Source organism: Rutilus rutilus (genome assembly GCF_951802725.1).
Source record: "Rutilus rutilus genome assembly, chromosome: 12".
Lineage (NCBI taxonomy): Eukaryota > Metazoa > Chordata > Actinopteri > Cypriniformes > Leuciscidae > Rutilus > Rutilus rutilus.
Window position 1 is genome coordinate 27112503 of NC_140217.1, and position 23210 is coordinate 27135712.

The following is a 23210-nucleotide window of genomic DNA, read 5'->3' on the forward strand; positions in this document are numbered from 1 at the left end:
TATGACACATTCTCCATGAACACTTTCCTATCTCTCCCTAAACTAATGTTTCATGTATAAGAACAGCTTGTATGACATTAAGCGTTTCAGTGCAAAACAATTATTGCTTCTATATGTAAATGAACTTGATCTCTGGTTAAAAAATTACTTTCTCTTACAAAGGGAATACAGCAAAGCATTTATTTTATTATTTTGCATCACATTACATGCTCAGAAAAAAAGGAAAGATTACTTGTCAAATTCAAAATATAATAACAGACAATTTCATAATATCCTTGTAATCTTACAATAAATAGTGGACTAATATCTACAGTTAAATTATTATCTAAAACTTGTCCAGTTTATGGCATAAACAAAGTGCATAGACATAATTGTAAACAAGTAAGATGAGACTTTTAGGCTGCTTTTTTGTCCAGGTAGCAATAGAGATACATAGACACCCCCATCGCTGCCAACTAGAAAACAAAATACATTGTCAATTGTAGGTAAATAATGTGTCTGTGGCATATGATTGAAGTGCCTATAACATGCATAAGGACATTTAAATGCATTTTGGAAACTGTGAAGATAATAATGCCCCTTGCTACACCTTTTGGTGGACATGCAAGGTGGTAAATTGTTCTGTATACCAAACTAGGCTTAACAAATCATGATAAAGGCTATAGTCAAATCCTGAGAGCTGCTAAATACCTACATAAACCCAATACACTTATTTCAATACATTTGTTATTGTTACAGCATGATGGATGTGTTGTGTTTACCTCAATGGCTGTGACTCCAGCAGCTATTCCTCCTGCAATGTCAACGTTCCTCCGGGTGAGCTTAACAATTTGTTTAAAACAGCCCTGGGAAGAGAAACCGATATCAGATGAAAGGGCCCAAATCACATAAACGCACTGCTGTATTACACAGCGGCGTCGGAACGATCTAAACAGTGGGGTGGGGGGGGTGTCACATTTATACCTTATTAGCTTGGCTCATGAATATTAATAAGGATACATTCGCCTAGTAATTCCTGCAGAACGGATGGTAAGTGGGCACTAGCCATAGCCATAGTCATAGTCATAGGTTATGATGCCTTCAGCCAATCAGAGCTGTCATCATGACATTTTCCTGTTTTACTCCATAGTGATTGGTTGATTTCTGAACCACATACTACTCTTACTATTTCTACTACCATCTATTTCTGGTATAGAACTAAGAAGAATAGTATGCTAGAATCCGGTTTCTAATTCAGGACTAATGAGTCCTTCAAGTAAGCTCAGAAATTCCGAGTGCACGAATGGCCGAGAGAAGTTATATTTAAGAGTGGGAAACTCTATATTCTAGATGATACACAAGGTGCAGAGTTATGACTTTGGTCATGCCGATTTGAAACATTGCAGAAACATAATAATAACATAACTGCGATAATAAATTAAAATAATGTGACAAGAAGTACCAGTTTATTTGAGAGAATACCAATTGTATTGAGAGAACAGCAAGTGTGTTGTTTGAAAGTTATTTTCATTTTGCATGCTTTATTTCATTCATTTTCATAATTTCAAATTCAGATGTAGTTACTTGGCTACTTCAGTGTTATGTTTTCGACTTGAACACATGGCATGTTGAGGTACGAGTTTCCCAGGTGCACTTTAATTCAGCATCAATCATATGCTATATTTATGGCTCAGATGACAATTGTGCCAAGAAGTGCTGCTATCAGAATTATCGACTTCATAATTCCATCTGGGAACCAGAGATTATTTTGAAACCAATGAGTTTGGATGTCCCAACCTTTCAACATGCTGAAGTAGAGAAAAGTTTCAGTAGTAAATGTTAGTTAATCTTTTAGCTGTTGCAGACTGGTCATATGCATTTGCGAATGTTTGTATGTGTTTGTTGTATACATGTGTTTATATGGAGAAAAGCTCATGCATTAGCAAGTACTATAACGTGGCAATTTATACTCATTATTTTTCTTCACACAGCAGCAAAAACATAGAATATATATGATTATTTGCTAAAAAAAAAAAAAAAAAGAAGCTAGTTTCTACACCCCTGGTTATACAGCATCTACTGTACTAGCAGCTTTAAACATGTCCAAACTCTTGCTAACTTTTGCAGTGGAATTATTTGATAGAACTGCATGTTTCTCACCACCACACTACTGAAATTTGCATTGTCCTCATCACAGGGGAAGAGCTCAGGACCTACACAACAGGCCGGAGGGTAAAGGAACCCATTCTCCTTATAGTAGTAGGATCCAGAGAAGTCTGTGTAGTTGCTGAAGCCACAACACTGCAACTGTAACACAAAATGAAAGGGCACTAACAGTCAGTTCCATATTCACAAATGGATTTGTAAGGCTAACATATTTATGCTCTCATGTTATACGTGTGATTATTGATCTGTAAATCTCTTGAAGGGTTTTCATTTGCCTGTCAAACTCGAGGCAGTCTGTTTAGTAAGCTCATTTTCACATCTACTGTCAACTACAGTACATCATACTGGTTTTAAAGGCACTTTTGGCCAGGAAATTTGACATGATGGATTCATCTTATTTGACCACATACTGAAAAGCCTGAGGCACAGATCAATACTCATCTATGCATGCATTTGGTTGGCTGTGGCTTACTGTTGTCATGGTTGAGTTCCACAAGTCTGTGAGGATTTGATCTTTCCCATACTGCTCCTTCAGTCCTATTGTGGCCCACGCTCCTAGAATGGCCTCAGTCTTTCGAAATCACAGACAGAAAGGGACAGATGAAAAGGCACACATGAGAATTCAGAAGGAAATAGAAACTCGTATTTTTATTTTATTTTACAGCAAACTGCTTTCACCACTTTGTCTCCACAAAGCCACTAGCAATTACATTTTACATTTTACATGACTAAATGAAACAAAGGGTCTAGACAGTAAAGTCATTGCTCTGCAATGCATTTTTTTTTTTTTTTTTTTTTTTTTGCTAGTGATAATTTGAAGGTTATTTCTTTATATATTGATGTTTTTGGCTATCAAAGATTTATATTCATTAGTAATTTAATAGCGAAAGCATATGTTAAATGCATGAGTATTAGGGCTGTCAAAATTGCATTCACATTATTTTATTTTATTTTTACAATAAGCTTTACAATACACTTTACAAAACACATTAAAAATACTTTACAATAAGGTTCCATTTGTTAAATTGTTAAATTGTAAAAAAAAAAGTTAAACTAACAATTACCAATACATCTAAATCGTTTATTAAATGTAATGTTATTTCAACATTTACTAATACATTATTAAAATAAAAAGTCATACCTGTTAATATTATTTAATGCACCTGAGCTGACATGAATTAAACATGAACGATTGGATTTGTATTTAACAAAGATTCATAAATAATGTAACAAATGTATTGCTCATGTTAGTTAATTTTAGTTAAAGCATTTTAAAAAATACGTCAGCACATTCATTTGATTTTGTAACATTGTCATGTATCAGTAAACCATGATATATTTACTGGTAATGTATTTATAAATCAAACTTTGGTAAGATGTTAAACATCTGATTTGAACTTTAATCATCATCAAAGTCAAATATCATCCAAGTTCGAAATGCAGTAAAGTAGGCCTACAGGTCAGCCAGCGGTAAAAGCAACTTTACACATGCAAGATTAAGACCTAAATGTTGGGACAGTTGCTATATTATTGAATTAGAACACATTTGCACATAATTCTGTGTGTGCATTTCCTGTGCACTTTGATGCATAAAGAACACCATTACATAATTTTAACATAAAAACATAAGTTTTAACATAAGTTTTTTTAGAACTGAATGTGTGATAACTATTCGGAAAATATTGTGAATACATTGGTGCTGCATATGCTTTGTGAAGCAAAATCTTTGTGATGCATGCTTGCATTTGCTTTATCGTTCTCTCTCTCTTCCCTCACTTTCTCCCTTCTGTCTTATTAGTTGGAATTTGATTAATAAACCTAGATGAGTTTTAGTTACAAGGACTCTGTTGCTAAGTGTTACTTGTGTATGTGTGTTTGTTGGGAAAGGTGGGGTCAGCAAGAGTGGTCTTCAGCACATCCATGCCTGTTGGGATGTGCAGACAAAACATGATTAAAAGTGCTCCCCCTCCCACCTATGAAGCTGTGGAAGCTACACAGATCAGTAGAGTTATTCCATTTAAGATAATCCATCAATGTCTGGTGGAATTCCCTCACAATCTAGACAGGACAAAGCACTGTAAGGCAAAGGAGCGATTGCTAATTGCTGATCTGAGACTAGTGCGTACGGTACAGAATTCCTTTTATAACGTCAACTGAAAGTAATGCTATAAAAAAACGTTAATTGAATGTGCTTTTTCTAATCATAATAACAATCTTTAATTTAAACAGTGAAAATGTTATTGCCAAACGACACCACATCAGCTAAATGTTATTGAAATGGGAGTGATTACATTTTGGATCTCACAATAAACAGCTCTGACCAATTGAACATTAAAAAATTTAATCTCCACAACGATTTGGCTTATTCCATAACAATTTTACATGCTAATGTAAACATGTAATGCTATTCAGTTCCATACTGTGTGATTCTTATGATTTTGTGAAGCCTATTTCTTATCGAAACTACAATGGAGCAGCTGCTCAAAGACTTGCACATGAATTATTAAAACACCAATTTCTTCTGTCATGATAATAAATAAACGAATGAATGGATAAACGTGTGATGGTGACAAACAGCACATTAAATGGGCATTTGCATGCTTAATCATTCCTCCAAATGATTTAGTCGATGTATAACTCACAAGAATGTCCTGCACTCTTCCTTTCTGGTGACTCCCCAGTAGCATTAACCGCTCTGGCTTGTTGATGAAGCACCATGTTTCATCCAGATAGCTATATAAATGATGTTTCAGGAACAAACTGATTCTACGCTTGCATAAATACCTAGAAGACTATTTAAAATCCCAATGGAATAGATCCACAATTACCAAACACCCCAAATATACAGTGTGATACTTTTTTTCATTACAAATTATGACACCATAACGCGTGAAACTATTTTTTTTATTAGTGTTTAGTTGTGTCAATGGTAAGTTGTGTAAAACCTGATGATCTTGTATGCAATAATATCTGACCTTGAATTAACATGGTTAATGTAATTTGATTAGTGATTAGATTTAAAATGTATTTAAAATTATTAAATTGAATATTAAATAATAATTTTGTATTAATTTATGATTATTATTATTATACATTTTATTTATAGGTGCCTACACTCAAGGAAACCTTATAAACACAGTAAAACAATCTACATTAAACGACAAATAATCATTATTACAGCCTGGACAGACTTGATACAAGCATAAAAGCAATCACATAAAAGCCTGCCTAAAAAGTTGGATCTTAAGGCGAGATTTAAAAACAAGAAGACTTTCATTTTGTTTTGCACATCCTGGCAACAAGTTCCATAAATAAGGAGCTGCAAGACTAAAGGCTCGGAACCCCATAGAAGTAGTGTGAATTCGAGGGACAACAAGAGTGAGTGCAGAAGATGATCTTAAAGTACGAGTACGAGTGTAGATAAGGTCAGATAAGTATGAAGGGGCAAGATTATTGAGTGCCTTGTTCTGTAAGAAGAAGGATTTTCAACTCAATACAATATTTAACTGGGAGCCATTGCAAGTGTTGTAATATGGGAGTAATGTGTTCTGCAAAAAGAGCAGCTGAATTCTGTACTAGCTGAATTTGTAGAGAAGCTTTGAAGGTAGGCCATAAAAAAGAGCGTAACAGTAATCAATTTGAAAAGTAAGTAAAGCATGAACAAGAATCGCAGTGCTCTTTACTGAGAGAGCCGGAACAAAGTCAATTAATATTACATATGTGGAAATATGCAAAGTGAATTACACTGTTTATATGTGCTTCGAATGATAAAGTACTGTCAGAGATGACACCCAAACTTTTAACCTGTTTCGAAACAGACACTGGAAAATGATCAATATTGAGAGGAACATTTAAATTTGACCAGATTGGTTTTTAAACCAACAAGAAGAATTTCAGTTTTACTGCCTTTAAGTTTAAGAAGTTTTGATGTAAACCACGCTCAGCTAAACAATCTGAGAGGATAGATGGAATTGAATACCAAATTTCCTAAAGATATTACCAAGGGGTAAAAGATAAATAATGAATAAAAGAGGACCCAAAACTGAGCCCTGCTGAACACCAGTATTGACATATAAAGGCTTTGATCTAAACTGCTTCAGCTGTGCAAATTGAGCACGACCTGTAAAATAAGACTGAAACCAAGTCAAGGGGGTAACAATGATTCCAATAGACTCCAATCTGTCTAACAGTATCATACTAGATAGCATTAATTGCTGCACTCAAATCGAGCAGAATAAGTATAGATTAAAGTCCAGAGTCTGCATCTGACAGTAAGTCATTAGAGATCTTAACTAGTGCAGTCTCAACACAATGATAAGGACGAAAATTGAAATTGCTCATACAAACAATTATCAGAAAGATGATCCCAGACCTAGGCTGCTACAACCCTTTCCAGTATTTTAGAAAGAAACGGTTGATTTGAAATGGGGCGAAATCTCAAGTTACTTGAATCAGCCCCCGGTTTTTTAAGTATAGGAGTTACACAGTGGTTTTCAGTGAAGACGGACCAATACCATAAACAAGTGAAGTGTGTATGATGTCAGTAATCAGAGAAGAGAGAGAAGGTAAGCAGGCTTTAACCAAGTACTTTGGAATAGCATCCAACATGACAAGTGGTAGATTTAGATTTTTTAATAATATAGACCACTTCCTCCATGCCTGGAAGTTTGAAAGGAAAGAGTAGAATTTAGAGGTCGATCAGAACAAGATTTGATAAGACAACCATCTAAATTTGTTACAGACATTTGTTGATGAATATGTTGATGAGAACAGAATTTTCTGTTAAAAAAATACATAAAAGCTTCACAGAGATCAATAGAGCACAGATGGGAATGAAAAGAATCAGGTGGCTTTAAAATATTATTTACCACAGAAAAAAAGCATTATATATATATATATATATATACAATCTCATTTGCATTCAAATAGTTAAACCTATAGGTTTAACTATTCGAATGCACTAAATGAGATTGCTGTCTGTTAAATGGAAAATTCAGTTTTTTAATTTGCCCTAAAAGGCCTTTGTGTTTTTTAATTAAATGGCATTATTCTCTTAACATACCCTCCATAACTCATTTAAAGTTGTTGTAATTATTATACATTTCACTAAATGGGTGAAGCTCTGTATGTAAATCGCCTGTTTTGCATATAAAATGCCTAAACGTCAATATTGTAGTGCGATAAATTGCTCAAAGTGAGAGTGCTGGCATAGCGCCTGAGGCAATCTGGGAGTTATTAAGTGGCTGAATGTGCTGGAGCCATTTCAAACCCCCTAATTTAATGATGGCCAGAGTATGATGGGAATTTACATGCAGCTAAAATGAAAAGAGAGACAAACAGTGAGTGGGGGGATGGGGAGGCTTGGCAGAGAGGTCAGTGGTTTAGGGGAAGACTCACATATGAAGAATAAACCAGTGATACTATTGCAGCTGCCGCCTCAGCAATGCAAATGATCAGGATGATGGAGAAGAACTGGTTGCACAGAGCAGAAGAGAGTGAACATACAAACAAAACTAACGTAAAAACATTATATTCATATGGCACTTTTATATTAAGATATTATATATTTATATTATAAAATGATTGAGATTTACCGTTATAAGAAGGCATTTGCTCTCTTTCTGAGCTCCGCAGCACCCCAGCATTCCGAGTAGAGTCATAACTGCTCCAATAGTGATGCTGAACATTCCCACATTGACATGACTCAGGTACTGATCAGTAAAGGGTGGCAAAACTTCCATGAAGGAATCGTTCATCACAGTCACCCATATCCCTGCAGTTGCCATACAAATCCCCGCCAGCTGTCAAAAAAATAAATAATAAAAAAGAGTTTTTCCTCCGTACATTGCATTTTAACAGTAAACTTTGCAGTTGTTGTAAATGTTAAATACTGCAGTTTGGACACTTTCATTCTGAACAGACTGGCTGTTTATAAAAGTTAAGTAAATTGACGCTTTATCTTTACTCCGGGGATCTGGAAACAAAGCTTGCTTCTTCCCAACTGTAATTGCGTGTGTACTCTATATGATGATTATATTGCCTGTGTGCTGAAAAAGACAGATTAAACCCACTGGCTACAGACACACACCAAAGCAGAGGCGTTTATAGCGTACTAGCGTTTTGGGCAGCACTGAGTGGAGTTTTGGCACTGTAGAGGACATGTGACAGCAACTTCATGTGTCTTTTTAAGTGTCAACCACGCTTTTTTGATGTTTATAATGGGGTATCAAATACAGACCAGCGTAAGGAGATTTACTGGGTAAGTGTCTTTTTGTTGTTGTTAATCACAGTAATCATGTAGTCTTCAAAATAGAGTAAATGATTTATGAAAATATCTTAAAAGAAATGTTTGCATATGAACTGCATCAAGGACAGTAATGTGACTAGCTGTAGGTTACAACCTTTTGTATATTTCAAAACAAACTGAAATCTGATACTAAGTGACGTATGTAAACTCATATTTTAGTTCATGAAACATAACCATACCTCATGCTCAAGTTGTTTTGCTATAAGCTCTAGTTCACACAAAAGCTTTATGACCAGAGGCATGTATCAGTTATAGTCATTTGGATTCGGCTTCTTTATCGTTTGCATTTTCCCATGACCTTTTATTCTCACCATTACGTTGTACGATAAGAGGCCCTGCATGGATTTCCCATTATTGCCAGAGTGTACCTGAGTTATGTGTGTTCTGCCATAGAGGTAGGTCATTCAACAACGGCAATGGCTCAATAGAAAACCAAAGGGTACCCTTAATGGCCACAAGCCTGCAGGATTAGGTGCTCGACTGCTCATTTATGTCACTTCCAGGACTCTTCACAGGCAATATGTCTGACAAATAACCAGGTCTGTTTATGGCATGGATCTCCTGGTAATGATGGAAACAGTGTTTTTTGTCATTCGGTGTCTTCTGATGTATCAAGAGCCAGATGCAATACCACGGTTGCCTCATTTAACTGTGAGACGTAGAAGAGCTTTATTCATCGACTCTGCCTATTTCAAGTGATGTCTCCAAGCAGAATGATACCATCCAATCAGATCTCAAAAGGTCTAAGCCCCAGAACACATTTGGGGGTGGTTTGGGTTAATGAGTGGATTGGTGTCAGTATGTTAATTCACAGTTGGTGCCAAAAACAACTCTGAAACCTGATATGTTCTGTCAGACTCAATCAGGACTGTCAGGGCCATTCACATCTAACTCAGCTGGCTGACAGCTGAACATGAAATACTCAATACTCCTTCCTGTCAATGTTTATTTTATCCGCATGAGAATAATTTTTTTTAATTTCTATCATTTCCCGTTTGAGCTCATGGAGCTTTGGGAATTGTTTGAGTGTTTTAGCAGTTTAATTGTCAGCTTTTGATAATGGGCACATCTCTAAGCAAATAAAATGTTACAGGCATATTACCTTCAACTTCTTTTCTTCAAAGTTTCACTCTTTCTGCTATAATTATTACTGCTGTTTTTTATTTTATTTTATTTTATTTGTGAGTAATGCTTTGATAAAAAGCGACCATGCATGACTTAATGTTGGAAATGGCATGTCAAAGGAAGATACACCTGGAGAGATTACATGGAAATATTGTGTGTAAGGGTATACTAAAGAAAGGAATTAGCACACTGCATGGAAGGTGAGGAAAATAAGTTGGATTTCCATGGTATTACACTGGGATTTATGAAGACCGCTGTGCAGGGGGATCTAAATTGAAAAAAAGACTGTATGGGCTGTCTTGCTGAATGTAAGACGAAATAAGTCAAATATTTTAATTATAAGAACCCTTAATTTAGTTGTATCAATATGAGCTGTTGCTTTGTTGGAGCGTCTTGGCTCATACTTTACCCAACAACAGAAATCAAAATCAGTTGTTGTAACTATTTAAAGTCCCCCGTACACTGAAAAAAATGATTCATTGACTAGTTGAATTTACTAAAAGAAATTATGTTAATTGGATCCACATAATTGATTTTAGCTACATTTAAACAAATGCATTACGTTGAACTAAGTTCAGCTTAATGCATTTGTTTAAATGTAGCTAAAATCAATTGCGTGGAACCACTTACGATACATTTTTTTTAGTAAATTCAATGATTTCAGTAAATTCATTGAATTTTCTAAATGTTTTTATCGTAAGTGGTTCCACGCAATTGATTTTAGCTACATTTAAACAAATGCATCAAGTTGAACTTAGTTCAACGTAATGCATTTGTTTAAATGTAGCTAAAATAAATTATGTGGAACCACTTAACATAATTTTTTTTAGTAAATTCAACTAAGTCAATAAATCATTTTTTTCAGTGTATTCAATAATTTTCTCTCTTAAAACTCATCTTTGATCACCAAAATGACATATTTAAACTTTTTTTTCCTTGTAAAAAAAAAAAAAAATTGCGTGAATGTAACTACACCCTTGCCTCAATTAGTATACGCGGTTCTATGAATATGCAAACTAGCCCCGCCTCCACTCAGACCAGCTCAGAGATCCACTCATTGTCAATCACACGTTGACGTGATTGGTTACATGGTAGTTTGTGACCAGCGATTTCAAACTGCATTTTTTGAGACTGTCTTTGACTCTGGATTTTTAAGGAGAAAATACTCAGCAATGGTGTTGACTCATGAATTTGCGCATGGTTTGTCTCAAAGCATATTAAAAACACCACATAGACAAATAACAATATTAAAAGTGTGATTTTCACCACAGCACAGGGGGACTTTAAGTAATATTCTATGGGAGTATTTGCAATTGGACACTTCATATGTTTTTATTGATATCATTGATTTTATTGATAGCTATCCTATCATGTAACGCTAAAGTGCAAATACCCTCCAAGATGCATTTGAAATGGATAGCAATACGAACACAACTCAATAGGTGGTTTCAGACTCAACTTAGTCAAATGTAAATGCATTTAGTGGTTGTTCAGGCTGCATACATAAAGCCCCACCCCATAGGGTGCAAATACCCCTATAGCATTCAACTCTAAACCTCCAAAAACTTGAACTTGAATTCTTGTGGGTCTGATTCATATTTAGCAGAAAGTCCTTTAATGACATAAAATATGGTTATCATCCACCTCACAAAATTTGCATTATTTACAGCATATTTGACAGTACAAGCCAGTTCAAAAACGATAATATTCTGTTTATAATAAACACCCGCTGCAGTTATATCATCGGCTGTATTAAATGCTCAAGCATTAGAGGAATGGATTCCAATTGGCTGTCAATGTTTTTTTTTTTTTTTTTTTTTTTTTTAGCTGAAAAAAAAAAAAAAAGTTCTGAAAGTTTTTTAAATGATACAGTTCCTCTGTGTCATTACGGTTATAACTGTGGTGTGGACTTGACAACTTCCATGGATTTAGAATGATTATTAAAACTTTATAGTTATCATCATAGTTATTGTCCTTTGTGTGAACGGGCCTTAAATATTTAATGCAGGAAATAAACATTTCACATAATGCCAATGCGCACAGCATTACTATGAATGCTCTCCATAATCAGTGGACACATAGTAAAACAAAGCAAGATTCTAATTTGTGAAAAATACTTTATCTATTGTTGACCACCCATTGCTTTTGAATCACTATGTCAGACTTAAGACTTATGTTGAATTCTGACAAAAAGCACAGTTAAATTTCTCTCTTTTTTCTGCTTTTAATTGACATATAATTAATTATTTGCAGAAAACTTTGACCTCTTATTCGGTATAACATATAAGTCTTGACAAGTCTTGACAAGTATTAAGACTGATACATCAGTTGTAGATCAGATCAATTGTTCATCAGATAGAAACCAACAGTATGCTGTTCTAGCAATACTTTGAATGAAATATTGCACACTATTATGCACGCTTTCACTTGTTCCAGTATCTACAGCCTTAAAAACCTCCTGTCCCACCAAGCAACCCAGCATACCCATCATTTCAGGCACTTGCAGGCTTTAACTCTCAAACAAAGTGGCTGTGAACAATAATGAGATGAAAATTGTTGAATGTGAGCAAGTGTGGCTGCCTTACATTCACACTTTGATTGTGATCATCAAGACTTCACCATGGAGCAGTGAAATATTTTCTAATGGATTCGTGTTATCGGTTTGCATTAGTTCAATTTATGTGTGGACTGTGTGCGTTTGTTGTAAAGAGAAGAGTATAAATTATTTATTGCTCATTCGGAGGCAGGCTGAATCTATTTCATTCTTTACACCCCACATAAAAGTCTCAGTCAATGAATAAAGAAATGCAATTATTCTTCTAAACACCCCTCTCCCCGCACTCAAATGTAAACATTTAATGAGAAAATAAAGCATACTTACGCAGATAAGCAAGTTAAACACAACCATCACAACTTTGACAAATGTGAAGCAGCCCATTTTATTCTGTAATGAAGCAATAAACATAAATAAGATTCAGAGCTGCATTTCATAGTTTGATTGTTTTCACACACACAGACACAGACACACACACACACACACACACCAGACATGTAATATATAAGCACTTAAGCTGCTTAAATCCATTTGAATCCAATTTTGTTTAGCTCATGTAAAAGCAACTCACCTGTTTCGATCCAAAGCACACTAATAGATGTAATGTTGAGTGAGCTGTTAAGTGAATAGACAGAGATGGAAAAGAGACAGAATGAGAGGGAAAGAGTGGAAAAGACTTGAACAGGTGAGATGGGTGTGGTTTGGATATAACATAGCTGGTTAGAATGGCTTGAATGTGGCTTGAGTGTCATATGATTTGCATTGCCCTGCAGTCAGAGTGGTTTCCAATGTGGATTACCTCCATGATGTCACTTAAATGCATATGGTCCAAAATCTCCCGCACACATAATAATCATTATGATAACAATCATTTTACTGTTTTTCTTGCTTATGAATGGTAATGATTAGCTAAAGTCATTTGAAATGTACTCATGACACCAATTCAAAAATAAAATAAAATTGTTCCAATGTCAAAGAGTATCCAAAGAGAAAAGGTCAAGGAGAAAGTAGTACCAAAAACATGATAAGTGCTGTCTTTAAGGCTGACTTTGATCACTACCTATCAGGTGTTGTACATATTCCTTAATTTCCTTTGTGTACTTTTTTTATGTGTGGTTTCCTTTGTTCTTTTGTACCAAAGGAAATGTATCTGCCAATAGAGGGCAGTATTGCAGTGCAAAGGCTCTCAGCTTGGATGGCTTCACTGGTTCACCATTGTGGTATCTTAGATACTTGGAGATGATTGATGGTCCCTTAGAGGACAAAAATGTCTTTGTCCAGTTTTATCCATAGGAAAACAAAACAAAGAGATATAAAATCCCCTCAGCAAATGATTTTGAAGATTTGCTGGAAGAACCTAAAAAAAAAAAATAATAATAATAATAAAATGTATATATACATACATACATACATACATATATATATATATATATATATATATATATATATATATATATATATATATATATATATATATATAGTTATTTAAGGAATATATGTATTTATGTATATCCACTTTGCCTTGCATGTCTCATCTGTCATACCTTTCTCTCTGCCTATATACTTTCCTGTACCTTCTCTCATTCTCTTTTCTACCTTTTCCTACTCCTAGTAGTATTTTTTATATATATATAAAATTATCATTGCCTGCAAATTGTTACATCTTTCACAACTCTGTTTGCTCTATACTTTTTTCCTTTACCTTCACTCAATCTCATTTCCACTTATTCGCCTTCCGATTTTCATGGCCAGCATTATTTGACATTCCTCACACATCTAAGACTGGGCCCTACAGGCGAGAAAATCACATAAAGAAAAAAAAAAGAAAAAAACTGATAGATTGCCTGGTGCCACCTTGCCAGAGTTAAACACATATCAGCAGCAGCCCTCTTCGTAATATCACTTTAATGGTCCTATTGTGAGTTATGACAATCTCGCCAATCCCATCATTAACCCATCTAGTCCTTAATCTCACCAAGAAGAGCACCTGTCAGACATCATTAGGAATTAAAGCAGTTAATAACCTCCAGACATAGTCCTGTATTTTGGGGAGGGGGAGAAATAAAATATTAGGTGGACACTTTTTCATCATAAGTAAGGCAAGTGTCCCAAGCGAAAGAAAATTCAGCTATATCAGCGGAGCCAGTAAAACATGGACAGCCATAATGAGATTGGCTAGATTAAGTATTATCTGTTCCCTCCAGGGCAGGAACTCAGGTGATGCATGGTTGGTTTCTCGTAGTTGCTGTGATGATCCAGAGGGGCATTTCGTCATTAAGGATCTCCTCCCAGGACGGGACCCTTGTCATAGGCTGGCCAATAATATGACCTGCGAACCTGCAAAACAAGCAGCTCTGCTCTAATGAGGAAGTATACGACCACCACGACAAATAGTGTTACCATAATGGCTCAGAATAAGAATCTCAGGACCATTTTATTTGATTAGACAAAGCTAAGATCAGGCAAGTGAAAACTCTGATTTATTATATCATTAACAGCGAAAACACTGTGGTTCCAGTCTTCCAAAACAAATCCTTTGTCAAGTTCACCATCTGGAGAAAACAAATACCCTTAAAACCGTATGCGAATAGTCATACGGGGAAAAAAAAAACACATCAGGCATTCCTATTACTTTATTAAGACCACAAGAGAACCCTCCCTGACAGCAGTCAGTATAATCACATTGTAAACACAGCCTGTAAATCCCTCTGCGTGAGACTTTCCTTTTCATCATAGTGAGGGATTATGGAATGCGCAGAGCAGCAAACAGAGACAGTAGTGACTGTGCCTAAACACAGACTCCCCTGTGACCTCTATTGTCTCCCCTAGTATTAATTTATCACAGGAAGCCATAAGCAAATGCATATTAATTCAAGTTGGTCCATCATGCCATAGGCGACTAGGCCTATAAATCAGATCAAGGAGAAGTGCCTAGCACAGTTTATGGAAAGGAAGAGAGAGGCATTGCTGTGCATCATAGTCTTATTCCTTTGTTCTATACATTGTCCACGAGACACAACAGCATGTAAAATGATTTTGTGACCATGCATATATAGGCTATAATATATATATATACCTTAATTTTAGCTATTGCATGGCTTGGAATATAGTGCACAAGTCATTTTATGATATATAGAGCTTAGAGCTTGCCAGCTGATGTCACTATGAACTGTTGTTTTATAGCATAAACTGTATAAAGATTGTTAAAGTAAGAAAAGGAGTTTGACTCCAGTGTAATCCAGCTATTAGAGCCCTCTCCCCAAGAGGTTTGATACATGGAAAATACCCAGAGAAGGTCTCAAATAGTGCTCCAAGCTCCTGAAAATTGTTTTCAGATGGAATAGAAAAGTATTTGGGGACGAAAAAGGTGTAACTGTGAGCCTCTGTGGTGGCATGGACCCTCTTGGTTATTTCCAGGGGGTTGATCATGATATGGAGGCTCTCATGCAATAAATGGCTTCAGAGAGAGCTGGAGATGAGCATCCCCGGAGCGTGGCTCCCCTTAACGACGCCTCCCCTTTCACCTACGGAAATGTTAAGTACGGGCTCGGGAGCACTGAAGCGAAGCGACGTCCGCCTGGCCGTATTTCATGCAGATGGGCAGGTTAAATATGCCAGCCATGCATCTGATGCCGGGCCATCTTTTTCTCTTCTCCTACCTTAATCTCGCTCTTTGTGGTGTCACCCCTTCAATGCATTTTCTCATTTCTTAGCTTTATCAGGCATGCATTACAAGTGTCTTCTTAAAGGGACAGTTCACACTAAAATGAAAATTAAGTAATCATTTACTCACCTTGGTGTTGTTCTGCAGTATGCAGTCCTTTCTCTTTTTTTTTTCTCTCCCTTTTTTTTTTTTTTTTTTTGACAACACAAGGATAAAGCACCAAGCATAAAAAAAGATGCAAAAGTATCACAGAATGGTCATATGCAACACATGTCGTATATTCCAAGTGTTCTGGTTGTATATGATAGGGTTTGGAGAAAAACAATCCGAAATTTTATGTATTATTTAACGAAAATCCTGACCTTGGCTAACCTCTAGTTGAATATCTAGTATGGGCCAGAACTCCATTTGATAGTCAGAATCACAGTAAATGCGATAACTTTTTATTGTGACAAACACAACGGATATATTCACCTCAGAATTGTATTTCATTTCGCATTTTTATTAATCTTGATTTCTTACAATCTTTATATGGACCAGTCTGAGTGAACTGCAGAGCTAAGATAGTCTCATGAACGTGCAGCCATACATAGAAAATCAATGGTCAAGGTCAGGATTTGCATTAGATAATTCTTTAAATTTCGTTTGTTTTTCACTAAACCCCATCGTATAGCATCAGAAAGCTTGGAATATATGACACGTGTCACATGGAACCATTCTGTGATACCTTTCCGTCTTTTTTAAAAGCTTTGATGCTGGTCGCTATTCTCACTGCCATTAAATTAGATGAGCGCAAGCAGGGCTTTTTTTTTTTTTTATTCTCCGTTTGTGGTCCAAAAAAGAAAGAAGGGCATATGGTAACACCAGGGTGAGTAAATGATGACTTCATTTTCATTTTAGGGTGAACTAACCCTTAAAGCATTTAGAATGATGGCTCACTGCTGCCTTCTAAAAGTTAATGCATTGGATGATTGTAAATTGTTTAGCTATAGTTCAAAGGGGAAAAAGGGAAGTACTCAATCTTAAAAATTCGATGAGCCACAGAATCCATGGAGATCTCTCTCCATATGTTATTCCTAATGTGTCTTTGAGTGTGAAGTCCAGACCCATAAAGCAGTCTTGAACCGTCTCACAGGAATTTGCTTTATTGCAGTGGCTTCCATATATTGTTTCTTCAGGACCCAGTGGCACCTCGACACATACCAAAATATTTGTTAATGCATACATGTTGATGTTTTTTTATTGATTGGACAAAACTGAGCTAAGCACAAACCATATTTATTCTTGTTACATTTGAAGCTCTATTTAATGTAGTCTGGGTCATATTTTCTTTAACCTTGTGTAGTTTCATTCATGGGTTTTTGAGAACATGTCACACAACCTGTCCATGTTGGTATCTGTATTGCCTCTACCAATATACAGATGAATGGATTCTATGCATGATCACTTCCTTATTTAGCCTCAGTGGCCACCTCAACTTCCGGTAGCCGAGTGTACGGAAATTGTGAGAAAATGAAACACAAAATGAAATAATGAGGAAGAGTAATATTGACAAAGCAATATTGATTTGATTCACCTTCAAGGTATTTAAAGCTTCTGGAAATCATTACGAAGAAGTTATGTTTTAACATACTGTATAATAAAATGTTGTTTAAATATAGTTAATAATATTATATAACAAAATGTATTAGAAGAATATAGAAGATTTCAGCGGAAATACGTAGGCAGTCAGCTTGCATATAGAGTGTCACCTTTGGCTTTGGGTTTTGGTTCACGGTTTCATATCTTTTATTTTGTAGTCATGGTTCCTTTGTTTCCTGGTTTTGTCATGTGATCCCCTTATCCCATCATGTGATTATGTCATGTGCTTCCCTAGTCTCATGTAATGTTCTGAATGGTTTTTCAGGTCATTTGTTTCTCTGTTCTGTTTTGTGATTGGTTTATTACCTTGATTGTTCACAGGTGTTTCTTACTGCTCATTAGTCTTGCTGCTATTGCACTTCTGGTTAGACCAAAACTGCATTTCGTTGCCTTGTACCTGTACTTGTGTAATGACAATAAAGTTGAATCTAATCTAATCTAATCACCATTGTTCCTTATAGCTTTGTTGGTGTCATCCTACTGTTGGTGAGTTTATGTTTCTGTTCAAGTTTAGTTCATGGTTCAGGTCAAGCCAAGTCTTTGTTTATTTTGTCTACGTTTATGTTAATAAACTGCACATGGGTTCTTCAAACTTGCCTTCAGTGCTATTGTGACAGTCTATTTGGGGCTGGATGTACATCCTGTGGTGTCAATAACAAAAGATATGGGAAACATTTCCTCAAAATATAAAGTTGATAAGCCTATTTATTTTGCTATCATTACTATGTATGGTTATATGTTCAGATGCATCTTATTATTAATATTTATCACTGTTATTCCTTATCAACCTAAGGAATAACACCGTATTCCACCATTCAAGGAATTCATTCAGCAGACCTGTAAAACTGTGGTTACATAATTCAGCAGTTCAGACACTCTCATGTGGACTCATCTGGAAGTTGTTACACAATACAAAGAAAGGAACGGGGTGTGAATGCTCCATTTGCCTTGAATGTTAGATGGGATTGTTGAAGGTTAGTAGTTCACCACAAAACACTGAAATGTTCTTTGTGAAGTGCAAATGCATGGATAGATCATCAAAAAAGAAAGAGATAAAAAAATTCCATTACCACATCAGTATTGTATGTGGGACTTGAAATGTTGCTACCATATTTTTTACTGTAAATGTTCTGCAAACCACAGCTGTTTTGTCTTTAGTTTTTAAACAGAGTATATTGTGTGATTTGTACAGTGTGACACCGGTCTCTTGCTGTCCCAGGGTGCTACCAAGCACTTCTTTCTAGTCCAAGCAGTCATACTTAGGTAAAGATCCACGGAATACATTTACTATAATAAGAGACTTTCTGCCTTGTTATAGTTTCCCATTTTTTCTCTTCCATTAGCACACGCATTCATATGCTTGCAAGTACAGCCACACGCACAGAGAAAGATAAACCATAAGACTGAGTTGGTCAGAAAGCTTTCTCTTTGATAAACCACAGGGGGCTGAAACCACAACAAAGCAACAAGAGAGAGTGATATAGATTTGCGCAGTCTACAATGGCATGTACAGCACTGCGGCCACCGTCACCTCGATTAAAATTTAATCGAGAGCAAAACACAGTGTGTGCATCAGTGAAATTTAGATTTATTATTTATTAGACATACTGAGCTGTTCAGGCCCTGTGAATCATTCATTGTGTCATACTTCCCTTATATAGACTCATATAGCTGATATATGAAACTCGTAAAAATGCATGAGAGGCGAATTGAGGGATCATCACGGAGCGGTGTGAGGTAATCTCAAAGCTGCGTTATGGATCCCGCTCACCAAACAGCTCTTTGTCTTGTTGCACGGCGTCAGAACCACCGTCCTTGCTGCATTATGCTCTCGCTCGCCCTATCAATGACAATACCCTCTCTGCTTCCTCACGCAACAGATGGACCGCTGCCTCATTAACTTTAATACGTCCAACATCAATTAGAGAGGAGTTAATTGGGATGCTCTAAGGTGACTGCCGGCAAGTGCAGTGCATACGCAAGCCCTCCACTTAATAAATGAAACTTGTCAAGGCAAAATATGCCAACAGCGGAGCTGATGGGCCTCATTGTGAGCAGGGACCGCGCTGTCGTTTCGCTAGCTCATTTTTCTCACATCACATACCTGAGGAGATGACCTTGAAGGGGCACTGCCGTTCTGCCTCCACATCCTTTGTTGTTTCCACACTGTCACTCTTTTTTCAGAGTGATCACTTTCTCTCGTACCCGCACTCGTTCCCTCTCGCACACTCATTCGCCCTCCCTCCTTTTCACACTCTTTATCTCTCAGCAGCTTCATTATCTCATGACTCTGCCACAGCCTGTGAGAGATGAGTGTCCCACTTCGTGTTGTTGTTGTTGTTGTTGTTGTTGTCTAGCCGCTGTGGTCTCAAGGGACATCTTTTTGGATGAGACAGAGCACCATGTTTCTGTCAGGATGGTTTGCTGACTCAGCGCCTCTCATGCAATGTGTCTTGCTGAAAAAGGTGCCGCTTGCCGCCAGACAAAAAGATGGGACATGGTGCTTTCAAAAAGCAAGCACAACACATACTTTGTTATGAAGACAAATGGGTTTTTGGTACTGTGTGACACATCCAGACGCTCAATGCACAGCGATACAGTGGAGGCCTCTGTACTCAGACCCAGGACCAACAGTCCAAAGAAAGTTAGCACAACAGCGATTAGCAATTTCTCATTCAGATCAGGAACTGTTATTTTTGGTAAACAATTCTGTTCATCCCTGCTAGGGCCCAAACTAATTATGTGATGAGCTCTCATACTTACTGTAACACCTCTTTGAAAACACACATACTCTTAAGCCCTATTCGGACGGGATTAACTTTACAAGGGTAGATAGAATAATGTAATTTTACCACAGGACGTCTGTAATATTAATGGGCAATTAGCACGGGATAAGATACCTCAGTAAAACTAGCAGAAGTGGGAGGGGTAACTCGATTTGCGCATCGCCGTCAACCTCCTGTCGTCATGTGCGTATTAATACGCACAGGATTACCTGAGGTAATTTTTCCGGACCTTTTTACTTAAGGTAAAAGTCGCCGTAATCTTTACTGACATTGTCCGTAATGATTACTGGGATGGCACATTCGGACTGGACTAAAATCACAGAGAAGCTCTGGTAATTATTACTTTTCCCCACATCTCCATGTTAAACTAGTCCCGTCCGAATAGGGTTTAAGCTATTAAGGTAATACTAATCCCGTGCGAATAGACCCGCTGTGAATATGTACGTAAATATTTAGTCATTTCGTGCTCAAAAGTAGTTTTCCGCGTTTTTTCGAGTATGGAGACGCTTGAAAAAGCATTCAGTTGCGTTCTAGACACTGGGACAAGTCTGTGGCAAAACTCAAGTGTTTTCCACATACAATTCAGATCGGAAAGAAGATTGAAAGCACTTGTTTCAACACAATCCAATCTGAAATTAATTAATACATCGTTCGACCAGACATAACTGTTTTATATATATAAATATAGGTTATATGTGTTTGCGCACGTGATATCAGGAAGCAACGTTATACGCACAAGACGACAGGAGGTTGACGGCGATGCGCAAATCGAGTTACCCCTCCCACTTCTGTTAGTTTTACTGAAATCGTATCCCGTGCAAATTGGCCATTAATAGTACAGACGTCCTGTGGTAAAATTACATTACTCCATCTACCCTTGTAAAGTTAATCCCGTCCGAATAGGACTTTAGACTGTACATGATGGAGACGTTCTACTGAGGATCCATCCATCCATCTTTCTATTGTTCTATCTATAGTTCCTTTTATAGGTCTATCTACTGTTTTATCGGTTATTCTCTCAGTCGTTATACCGCTCTTCCTGACGTTCTTTCAATGGTTATATCAATCTATAGTTCTAATGATCTGTCAATCTATAGTTCTGTCGTTCTATCAATACAGAGAAAGCTTTTTAAGCTTTGTCAAGCCAATACTATTTAAAGATTGTCTTGACGTTTGCTTTTGTTTAATTAAAAATGAAATGGTTTAAATTAATTTCTTTGAATTTCATTTTGTTGTGCTTTCAAAATGCGAACCTACAGTATTTATTAACTTTAAATTACCAAATTCAATTTAAACTCATGAATTTAATCAGAATTTTAAAAAGCATTCATTTCTGCGTGCGTGACCCTGGTTTGCTGGCACTATATGTAGGCCTATGTGATTTAATATTTTTGCTATTCTTCTGGGGACATGACCCTGACACGCACATAGCACTAACACAAGGTGATGAAGTGCTTTGTGTTTGTACACCACACACCAGTGACTACAAGCACTATTAATCTCATGGTTTTCCCTACTATTCATTTCTGCATCATTCTGAACCCCATAAAATTGGTTACAAAATTGGTTTTATCCAAATAAGGAAATCTAAATTTTCTTTCCTAATATTTTCAGCCTCATGGAATGCTGCTACTGTAGCTAGCCCCAAGTCTTTACTCTCCTCTGTGACAGTTTAAAAATGAGGAGTTTATTATAATAATAGTAAAATAATGAGGAGAGCCGTGTCTATGCCAGAGATGTATATTCATTATAAGGTCTTCAAATGGTAGAGTGCATGGTACAAACTAATTTGCCAGATACTTTTTAACATCCGTCGGAGGCTGTTAGTTATGCAGAAATGACATTTACCTTTAGACTGCCTTTGCTTGAGTCAGTCAAATCCAGAAATGCCCAATTAAATCACCTTATGATATTGAAATGAAGATTTTATAAAGGAAACCATTAACCTGTGGAAATGAAAGAATAAACAGTGTTGGTAGAGTGTATGCCCCAGATCATCCCCAGGGCATCAGTTGTGGTTCTGGATGGCTGACTCATTAGAATCCCATTTTCTCTCTCTCTCCCTCTTTGTCTCTCTGTCCCTCTCTCTCCCTTTCGTTCTTCCAGTGTCGTCCTCTTATGAGGAGCATGTTGTACCATACCAACAGGGCAGACCTGTTTCCCACCGCTTTGCCATGGGGAAATTTGCATGTGCATTGACTGTAAAATTGAGCGCTCCCACAGAATCAGGTCTTAATCAAGCAACACTAATGATCTTACATTTCGCTAAGATGAATTTGTTTGCTCTTTCCGTTGATGTATGAATGTATGTATGTATGTATGAGTATATAGTGTGTGTGTGTGTACACATTGTGTGTATATATATATATATATATATATATACACACACACACACACACACACACACACACACACACACACACACACACACACACACACACACACACACACACACAAACACTGGCTTTGCAATGGCTTTGAATTCCATAGGATACATGTCATTTTTTATTAAGACAAATTAAATCTGACAACATTAGTCGAGGAATATCTTATAGTATGTAAGATATAAAGACTATACCATAAAGGGAACAATAGAAGAGTAGAGTCTTTATAGTTTTAGCCACTGAGGGGCAGTGTTTCTTGTATAAATACATGTACACCATTTTTTATAAAAATTATATATATTTCCCATGTGCAAAGATGCAACACAATAGAAGGTTCTGTAAAGCGAACACACAATTTAAAGATTTATAGTTTCATTCTTCCAGTTTTGTTCTATTTAAAATAAAAGCTTGAACAATATCCTTCAGGGAAAATTATATGTATTACTTAAGGCTGTATTTATAAAAAGATTTTCCTGCACACTTAAAGAACAGGATTCCTAGTTGTATTGTTCTCAGTCCGTAGCATAACATCAACATTTCTTTATTTTGATTATGGGTCTCTGAAAAGGCATAGGATGCTCTTTTGCTCATCACAATGAAGAGT

The 23210-nt window shown here is 36.5% G+C and overlaps 1 protein-coding gene across 1 annotated transcript; it reads right to left on the reverse strand.

The window, feature by feature from the left end:
• Positions 1-357: 357 nt before the first annotated feature.
• On the reverse strand, positions 358-12725 carry tspan1 (tetraspanin 1). The gene is made up of 8 exons (XM_084426930.1): positions 12703-12725; positions 12459-12521; positions 7740-7946; positions 7543-7617; positions 2618-2716; positions 2140-2286; positions 762-845; positions 358-455 (listed from the first exon to the last, which is right to left on the reverse strand). The coding sequence occupies exons 2-8, from the start codon at positions 12513-12515 to the stop codon at positions 396-398; spliced, it is 729 nt and encodes a 242-aa protein (XP_084283056.1). The 5' UTR covers positions 12516-12521; positions 12703-12725; the 3' UTR covers positions 358-395.
• Between the last annotated feature and the right edge of the window lie 10485 nt (positions 12726-23210).

What these genes read in the sequence shown, in the direction of transcription:
- tspan1 (XM_084426930.1), bottom strand. Translation starts at nt 12,515, where the DNA reads ATGGGCTGCTTCACATTTGTCAAAGTTGTGATGGTTGTGTTTAACTTG. An exon ending in GCAAATGCCTTCTTATAACG is followed by an intron (nt 7,618 to 7,739) that starts GTAAATCTCAAT and finishes CTGTGCAACCAG; the next exon opens with TTCTTCTCCATCATCCTGAT. An exon ending in GGAACTCAACCATGACAACA is followed by an intron (nt 2,287 to 2,617) that starts GTAAGCCACAGC and finishes TTTGTGTTACAG; the next exon opens with TTGCAGTGTTGTGGCTTCAG.